Source organism: Notolepis coatsorum (genome assembly GCF_963971535.1).
Source record: "Notolepis coatsorum genome assembly, chromosome: 1".
Taxonomy (NCBI): Eukaryota; Metazoa; Chordata; class Actinopteri; order Aulopiformes; family Paralepididae; genus Notolepis; species Notolepis coatsorum.
Window position 1 is genome coordinate 297,499,013 of NC_140165.1, and position 9,786 is coordinate 297,508,798.

At 45.1% G+C, this 9,786-nt stretch overlaps 1 protein-coding gene across 1 annotated transcript; it reads right to left on the minus strand.

The window, feature by feature from the left end:
• Positions 1 to 1,544: 1,544 nt before the first annotated feature.
• On the minus strand, positions 1,545 to 9,449 carry LOC311227316 (uncharacterized protein-like). The gene is made up of 8 exons (XM_084312921.1): positions 9,313 to 9,449; positions 6,884 to 7,027; positions 4,120 to 4,279; positions 3,472 to 3,677; positions 3,189 to 3,339; positions 2,461 to 2,577; positions 2,152 to 2,294; positions 1,545 to 1,580 (listed from the first exon to the last, which is right to left on the minus strand). The coding sequence occupies exons 1-8, from the start codon at positions 9,346 to 9,348 to the stop codon at positions 1,557 to 1,559; spliced, it is 981 nt and encodes a 326-aa protein (XP_084169047.1). The 5' UTR covers positions 9,349 to 9,449; the 3' UTR covers positions 1,545 to 1,556.
• Positions 9,450 to 9,786: the final 337 nt, after the last annotated feature.

The window sequence follows — 9,786 nt, forward strand, 5'->3', positions numbered from 1 at the left end:
TTATTATTGCCGGCAGCCAGCAGGTGTGTCTGATTGCACTGATGCAGTGTGTGTCAGTGGGCTTGATTGCTCCAGCTGCGAACAGCGGTCATTATTGCTCGGTTGCCCCTGGCAGCGGTCCGTTATCGAAAAATAACTGACCGCTGCTATGGGCAACCGAGCGCTATTGACCAATCACAATCAAGCATTTTCGTGAATGTTAAAACGCCATGTAATAAGTACATTTAATGTAGATATTTTAAGCAGATGGGGCTGAAACTTGGGCTTCTCACCTACACACCATCACTGCCCTTCCCAGCCAAAAAGAAGATCATGATGGCAGGAAAGTTGATCATCTCTGGATGGGTCTGTCAAGGCTGACAATATATAAAATGTTGTTTCTGTCATCTATCCAGAAAAAGGTTTGAGTGTGACAGTGGAGAGATGTTAAGCCATGGAGGAGGTCTGCACTCTTGAGTGTAATTATTCGAATTGATTATGTTATTGACTTCTGAGTGTCAATACATCGATGGACAGTAATGCTTTACTTTTCAGACTAATTCCTTCAGGCCTTGGCTGGGAAAATTGAAACGGATACAATAACAAAAGGAAACCGTTCTGGCGGCTGATTGGCGCAGTGGGCAAGGCGCTTGCCTCTAACGCAGGAGACGCTGGGTTCGAGCCCAGCTCTCAGCGTTGCTACCGGCTGGCCGGTCGTTCATACTAACACAATTGGCAAGTGTTAGAGGGTGGGAAAGCCGGTGGGTGGGGATTTGACGTTGTGGACAGTGACTCCTACAGGTCGGTTTGGTGACGCCGGTGCGGCGGAAGCAGGAAGTAGCGGGGGCAGCGTGAGCCTCCCACGCGTTACTCCTCGCCACTGAGAGTTCGAGCTGCTGCGGTGAAAAGATGCGACAGGCTGCCTCCTCATGTACCGGAGGGGACACGTGATGCAAGGCTTCTGTCCTCACTACAACCGACCTGTGGGAGGCATAGTCTAGCAACGTTCAAGACAGGGGAGGGAAGAATTGGATAATACGAAATTGGGATGCGAGGAAAAATAGAAAAATGGGGAGAAAAAGTGGATAATAAAAGAAAGGAAACCGTTCTTAAAAATAGAAAGTAATTCAAATGTAAAACCACTCTCTGAAAGCTAACTGAACAAAATGAGGAATAAAACCACAATGAACATGTATGCAAATCGCAAAACTATTATATTCCTAATGTGCCCTATGGTTTCCCGTGTGCGATAGTGTATGTCTGTTCATCTGTCTGTTAAGGTACTGGAGGCCAAACAATATAGTATTGCCATCACCATCACCCTGGAGCATGCTCTGTACACCATACATCAATATTACAGTAGACATATGCAAATTAACTGCATTAACTTGTTAAACGTTCATGTTAACTAAATGCCTTTCCTGCAGCATTAAAACAGGAAATTCGTGTTTGTTTATGGAAAAATGCTTCACTAAACCACTCAGTAAAGATTATAATAAGGCATGCAATAAAAACACATTGATATGGCACACATAATAGATTCTTCTCAGGATTCTCTTGAGCCTGGGGATGGATTCCTACATTCCACATTCTCTCCATACCTGCAATATATAGAACATTGTTATTTCACTCAAACTCTGCTATCCTTAAAAAAAACACATCAACATTATGGGAAATGCGCTTACCATCCTCTCCAGAGTCAGACACAAAGATAGATGCCAATCTCCTCTCTGCGCATTCAGTAGAAAGCTATCTGGCAAGCTAGCCTAGCACAGCTTAGCACAAATTAATGGTAGTGGATACGGACCAGCTAACCTAGCTTAAAACTCTGGGAGGTGTTTTTGGCCAACAGCTAGACTAACTGGTCCGTATCCGCTTCCATTCATTTGTGCTAAGCTAGGCTAGCTTTCAGCTGGATAGCTTTCTACTGAACGCACAAAGAGGAAATAGGTATCTATCTTCTTGTCTGACTCTGGAGAAGCACATTTCCCATAATGTTGGCGTGTTTGTTTAACAATACTGGTTTGAACAATAATGGTTTGCATGTGGCTTGTGTGATTACTTTAGTAATACAACTAGGGCTGTTTGATACAACGAGATACCTCGTGGGCCACTGCACAGAAAGGGATGGCCACTTGAGGCCAAGTCCTTTTCGTCAAGCGTTTCCTGTACCTGTGTTGCTGCTCTGTGGACAATGGAGTGCCTGAGGGCCAGCTTGCTGACGTCTCTGGAGTAGCCTCCCCCTATAACACTGGCTACAGGAATACCCCTGGCCGCCACAGTCTTCATCACATACAGATCCCTCTTATACAGCCCTAAAACGGACAGATTGATGGACGATAGATAGAGAGAAATGGATGGACGGACGGACAAGACCTTTAATGTAACCAAAATTCACTTGTGCCGTTATTACCAAAGCCAAGGGGAATGGTCTAAAATCATTCCGACTGGAGACACCCGAGGTCAAACCTTGTCGCTCACCTTGGTCAGTGAGACTGAGTCCCCCCAGTTCATCTTCCCTGTGAGGGTCCACGCCAGCGTCATACAGAACCAGGTCTGGGCGGAAGGTGTCCAGCAGCCGGGGAAGGTGGGTCTCAACTGCTCCAAAATTCATACAAATGACGACTAGTTATGATCCTGGTGAAAGAACACATAAAGAACAGTGCATAACATCCTTATAATTCACAAGGAAACTATAAAAGAAGGAAGGGTCGTCAGTCACGTCAGAATACCGGCGTTCTATGCTCTGCTTGGTGCCAGTTCTATTGAGGCCTGTATTAGAATTCAAAATATACCAGCTATCTGAGGAAATATACATCAAACCATATATCAAACGTTAGCTAGTTAACAATGCAACAAATTGCAGATGATTCCGACATCCGAGGTAATAACCTGTTTAAATGACGGGTCATAAACAGGGAGATGGCCGATCTCATTCAACTCAATGTCGGCCGAATTGAAAGTTGTGACGTAATGACCCTTCCTTCTTTGATAGGTTCCTTGCTGATTCACACGACTTGGACCTATACATCGGATGCATTTCCTAACGTGCATTGACCATATTCACATGGCGGCGGCCGTTTTTCTCTTATGCCGTGCTCGGGTTGGGATTCCTTCCCACACTCTTGGAGGGGTGGAAAGGAATCCCAATCCGAGCATGACTATAGGAATTAAGGTCAATCGAGTTTCCTGTGGGAAAGGTGACTTGCCTGTGGCGAGGTACTCTTTATCCTCCATTCCATCCTCCACACTGACATCTAGGTCACTCCGTTGCTTATGGAGCGGGAAGTTCTTCCCACAATGCACCGAGAATGTGAACACGTCTGGCTCCTCTTTAAAAATGAAAGCTGTGCCATCTCCCTGTCGGATCCACAACAACATCCCGGGTTTGACCAGAAAATTACACAAAACATTAGGCTACACGCACGCACAAGCATACACACACTAGAACAGCACAAGACAACCGTACAAGTACAACATGCGCGTAACTACCTGATGCACATCTAAATCCACAATGAGAACCTTTCGCCTGGCTGAGGAGGAGGAGGAGTCATCCAGCAGGTGTCTGGCAGCCACCGCTAGGTCATTGAGGAGACAATACCCCGAGCCGTAGCTTGGGAAAGCATGGTGGGTTCCTCCAGCCGTGCTGCAGGCCAGTCCTCTCTGCAGAGCGACCTGTGCCGCCAGCACAGTTCCACCTGGAGACAGGGAAATTAGCCCGTCGGTGCCGAGTGGTTTCTTAATGGAGCACGCCAACATTTTGGGAAATTAGCTTACCGTCTTCTCCAGAGAGAGAGACAAGAAGATAGATACCAGTTTCCTCTCTGTGCGTTCAGTAGAAGGCTATCTGGCTGCATGTTAGCCTAGCTTAGCACAATGAATGGAAGCGGACAGTGCCGGTTAGCCTTCGGGAGAGGTGTTAGTTGGACAATGCCCTAGGGCCTAGGCTAACCGGCACTGTCCGCTTGTGCTAAGCTAGGCTAACATGCAGCCAGATCGCTTTCTGAACGCACAGAGAGGAAACTGGTATCTATCTTCCTGTCTCTCTCTGGAGAAGACGATAAGCTAATTTCCCCAAATGTTGGCGTGTTCCTTTAAGCACATCCAGCTGCCAAATGATCGTACCGAGCCTGTTCTCACCTGTTTCATATCTACAGCGTCTCACTATGCCTTCGCTCCAGGGAAACCCTGTTCTCCTTTGTTCTTTCTCCCCGGTTTTTCCATTAATGAAGTTGTTTAAGTATTCGTCGGTGTGCACACAGCGCAGTAGGTTCTGAGAGGCTATCTTAGGGATCCACACCTGATGGAACAAAAGTGTGTCGATAAACCTACGCCACTGTAACCTGGTTAACTTGCAAATGCATGCATGCACATATTTAGATTCTAGTGTTAATTGTAACCATATGTATTGTAATGTGTAATATAACTGATAGGGCATACAGACCCTCATCTGCACCTTTGATCACACTGCCTACTTGCTCACATGCGTATTATTCAGAGTTAATTATATTGTTTACACTGCCTGTCTTTACTTTTCTACTGTACTATCATTTTGTTGCCTGTATTTATGTCTTCTATTACCATGCCCATAGCTGTACCTCCCCTCCCCTCCCCCATGCTGCCTTAATTTCCCCAAGGGAATCAATAAAGGAATATCTTATCTTGACTAATATGAAACGAAATCGACGACCTACACTATTTCATAATTCATGGTCATATCATCACCATCAACTTATTCTACATCAACAAAACACTGTTTTATGCTAAAGGATGATTATGATTTTGCACAAGATTTTACACTAGAGGTAAGCTAATTTGGCTGATGTTCATTGATTGATTGATTGAAAACTTTATTAACAGATTGCAGAATGGGTACAATACAGTACATCTCAATACACACAATTGTTAAGGGGATGCAGACCAGAGAAAGACTTTCGTCTTGTTTACATCAGGGTCCCCCATTTTCAATTCATCCGGACATATATGACATACATGACAGACAGTACTGCTACATCTATACATTACATTTATGACATACCAGATTTGATACAAAAAGAGTCCAGAAAAGAGAGTATATACATTTGATGTAAAAACTGTACATTGGAGGAGGTTGGGTGGGAGGGGTTGGGGACACACACACTGTACAACTGTACAAGCAAAACTGTACAGTTGTTTATTCCAGTCTCTGGTTATAACACCACTCTAGCAACTAGAGTCACTACTAGTTTCAAGTTTCAAGTTCAAGTTTCTTTAATAGTTGTCATACAGAAGTACAGAATACTTTTGTACAAAATGCTTCTTACTGTTGCGCTCCAGAGACTGTGCATGACAAGATAAGTATGAAATAAAGACATAGTAAAAATTAGAAGTAAAAAAAGAGGTCACAGTGTTCAGTTTAGACATATGTACAATGTTCGTAGACGTAGTTACCATACAATATACAATACTGTGCAGTGTACTAATATACAATACTATATAGTGCAAGGCATAAATGGACGAGGTGCAGTTTGGGTACAATTCACAGTAGGTGTACGAGTTGTAGTGCAAATCCTTTATCAATAAATATAAAGTGTAAGTGTGTTTGTGTGATCTAAAGTGTGGAGAGTGGGTGCTGCAGTGTGTTGTTTGTTTGAGTGAGTGTGTGCGTGTGGGTGTGTGTGCTGTGTGCATTTGATGGTTGTTGCATAGTGATTATTGTTCGTTTAGCGATTATTGTTCGTTTAGCAGCCTGATGGCCTGGGGATAGAAGCTCCTTCTGAGTCTTTCTGTGCTCGCCATAAGACTCCGGTATCGCTTGCCTGACGGCAGCAGTTCAAAGAGGCAGTTGTTCGGGTGGCTCGAGTCCTTAATAATTCTCTTAGCCTTCCCCTTGCACCGCTTGTTGTAAATGTTCTGGAGGGTGGGAAGCCCCCCTCTAATTGTGCGTTCGGCTGAACGTGTCACTCTTTGTAGTCTGCTACGGTCTTGTGCAGTGCTATTCCCAAACCAGGAGGTGATGTTGCCGGTCAGGATGCTCTCTATTGTACATGAGTAGAAGTTCCTAAGGATCTTCTGACTGACTTGGAACTTCCTTAGGCGCCTGAGGAAGTAGAGGCGTTGTCGTGCCTTCTTCACAACACTGTCAATGTGTGTGGTCCATGTCAAGTCCTCGGATATGTGGGCTCCGAGGTACTTGAAACTGTTCACTCTCTCAACTGGTGCCCCGTCGATGCTGAGGGGGCTGTAGTCCTTGACCCCCGACCTCCTGAAGTCCACAATCATCTCTTTTGTTTTGCTGACGTTCAGGGAGAGGCAGTTCTCCTGACACCACTGTGACAGGTTCTCTACCTCTTCCAGGTAGGCCCTTTCGTCGTTGGCAGAGATCAGGCCCACCACTACTGTGTCATCAGCAAATTTGATGATGGTGTTGTTGTTCCGCTGTGCTACGCAGTCATGTGTGTACAGGGAGTAGAGGAGGGGGCTCAGAACACAGCCCTGGGGGGCCCCTATGTTGAGCGTGATGGATGAGGAGGTGCAGTTGCCGGCTCTTACAACCTGGGGTCTGCCCGTCAGGAAGTCCAGGACCCACTGGCACAGGTCATAGTTCAAGCCCAGGTCCCTGAGCTTGGCTATGAGTTTGGAGGGGACTATGGTATTGAATGCTGAGCTGTAGTCGATGAACAGCATTCTCACATAGTTCCCCTTCCTCTTGTCCAGATGTGATGCTGCTGTGTGCAGCACATGGGCTATGGCGTCCTCCGTGGACCTGTTGGGGCGATATGCAAATTGCAGGGGGTCCAGGTTGATGGGGAGGGAGGAACAGATGTAGCCCTTCACTAGCTTCTCAAAGCACTTCATGGCTATCTAGCATGGATGTCACAAGTGTATGCGTGGGATATATTCTCATTCCAAACGTCTCACTCACCTGTTTATGTGTAATGACATGATCCTTTATGAGAAAATCCAGCACCTTGGGAAACTTTCCCATAGGAAATCTATGGTTCGGTGGGAGATCGCACACATACTTGCTGTGATGAACTATTGGAAGTCCAGTGGATTCCAGATGTATCTGTGAAATGTCATGCATTTTGAGTCAACCAATTAAAAAAGCTTTCATGCATTGTAACAGAAACAAACACACTGTAGCGTAGCCCCTAATCGAGACACACGTGCCGAAAGAAACGCACAGTAACCACAGAAATTGTGTGGATGTGATGAGGAAAATGGTAAAATCATACTCTTACTTGTTCAGCATGAAAACGTCTGCAGAATATTACACCTGTACCAACGAAGTGTCTTAACTTATGTGGTCTCGGACATATTTGTTTTAGAATGTATGTCATCTCTATGAGTGACAGACGAATTGAACGTGATAGTCGCTAACATGAGAGAAGATAGTATTCACGCAGATCTACTGTACACAAATATGTTACTGTTACAATTACAATAACATTGTGTTTCTATTAAAACATGAGCAGCAAGTCCTTGGTTTCCTTCTCATTTTTGCCTGCGAATCGTTGGATGTATCGTACATGTTGAAGGACATTACTGCCATCTTCTGGCATGGGGTGGTAGCAGAAACAGCACTAGCAGTAAGTTAACTAAAGACATGTATACAAAAAAGATATTAACAAAAGTACTGTTAATCAATGTTCTAATAACAACAATTATTATTGTTGAAAATATGTTACATCCTGTGTTTCCGGCAAACTGGCGGTCAGAAGATCTGAAAACACTCAGAAATACTAACCTCAGTATCTTTGTACTACTTGATTGATTGATTGTTTCGCATACGATCCTTCGGGCGTCACCAGCGGCCCCGTTGGACCCGGGAGCCGATCCCCCACGGGGCCCACTGTGTCGCCCCCTGACCTAGGGCGGAATTACGCCGATCCACCAGGGCAACCAGAGCGCCTGCCTGGCACAGGGACTATTCAATGGGCTAGTCACATGATACATACAACACTATGCCGCGCCTAGAATAATTTTCACCAGCGCCACCGCCACTAAAACCAAATGGTTTTGATACCAACATAATGAGTGCAATGCACCTTTAATTATTGACCATGCCATTACTGCTTTACCGACCAAACAGCAATTAGCTTAGTGATTAGCTAGCTATTAGCTTTACACTGTTATACACCATTAACCCAAAGCTAGAAATTCGCATTGTGGTTAGCATTGGCTATTAGCGATTAGCTATCTTTATGGTTTTTAGTGTCTTCATTAAAAGACATGGTCACAAACTTGCTCCCGTTCTTGTCTCTTTTGACCGCGAAGGACTCAGGCTTTAGGTGGCGGTTGCCTTCGCTTCCCCTGCGGCCAGGGGTGCAGTGCTGGGCATACGCAGTCAAACGAAGTTTGGGCTTCGTCACTGAGGCAGAAGTACGCAAATCCTATTATTATGCAAAGTCTAGGTGATAAGTGCCGGCGCGACGACACAAAAATGACTCGTTGGCCCGTATACCCCGGCCGCCGGCACTTATCACCTAGACTTTGCATAATAATGGGATACCGACAACCAAATACAAGCCCTGTAGGTGGGGGGTTGCTTGATCTCGACACATGTATGCGCGGGAGCGCGCGTGCACTTGGCGTTTGGCCTTGGCCCATATTACGACTGCACCACTGCCTGCGGCCAAAATGGAGCTGGATGTCGAACCATATTTTATTCTGGAGACCTCTTGGGTTGGACTCATGGAAAATTATGACTTTAGGACGTTGATGTCCTCGAGAGACAGGGCAGGGTGGTGTGTTGTAGTATCTCTTCCTTCCTTCCTGACCTTCTTCACCATGCCCATGAAGACATTGTTGGTTGATGTAAAGTCCACGTCTCTCATTAACACTTTGGCGACCGCACTCTTGCGGCGATTTATGCCTCAGAGGACAGAGGTTTGTTTACAAACCGATGTACTTTCTAAGAGCTATATATATAATTTGTAGTATTGCTATCTGTCCATTCTCATTGTCACTTGAGTGCATAAACTGTGCCTTCATAATGGCTTAAAGAAAATAAAAATCCATCGGTTGGTTGTCATTTTATAGCGTCGTGAATATAAGGTTTATCGCGCTTTTCATCTCTTTTTTTCAGGAAGCTAGATAATAGGCTAAACGTTGGCGCCGTTATATCAAACGCCATTTCTGCTGTATATATACGAATGAAATAAAACAAAGTGCGTAGCATCCGGACTATTACAGAGCATCTATGGATGAAATGGGGGCGGCGGGGAACGCCGATTAGTATTATTGATTAGCAATAGAGTGTGCGTTCAGGTAGCCAATGTCAGTGATCTATCACGTTAGGTTTTAAAACAATGTCCAATCCAGCTGTAATTTGGGGGAATAGTATCCTACCGTCAGGCCATGTGATCGCCGGCAGCATTTCTTCATTAGTCATCGGATTCTGGTCGATCGATATGTCCATTGGCTAATCATAAATCCCATTATTCCAGGCTGAACTATGCGTTCGGTAACATGATCAAAGATGGAGGGTCTTCGTTTGGAATCGAGGCTCATATGAAACGCCCACAGACTGTAAAAGATTATTTTTTTTTTAAATCCCCTCAATGATACTGCAGTGGAGCGATGTCGCCCCTAAGCGGATCTGGCCGGTATTGCATGTTTCGAAAATCAAATATGTGGGTAGGTCATTGATCTCGATCGCGGACGTTAATAGCGTTATAAATATGGAATAAAACAATAACAACTTGCCAGGTCCACAACGCATGGCACCGAAACATGTATATACTCGTGGACGGACGGCATAGTGTTAACACTTTCAGTGCCAGGCCGTGTTTTCCTTTTTACCCTGTTGATGCCACGGTCCAC

What these genes read in the sequence shown, in the direction of transcription:
- LOC311227316 (XM_084312921.1), bottom strand. Translation starts at nt 9,348, where the DNA reads ATGAAGAAATGCTGCCGGCGATCACATGGCCTGACG. An exon ending in ATGTCATTACACATAAACAG is followed by an intron (nt 4,280 to 6,883) that starts GTGAGTGAGACG and finishes TTGTTCCATCAG; the next exon opens with GTGTGGATCCCTAAGATAGC. An exon ending in TCCACAGAGCAGCAACACAG is followed by an intron (nt 1,581 to 2,151) that starts GTACAGGAAACG and finishes TATATATTGCAG; the next exon opens with GTATGGAGAGAATGTGGAAT.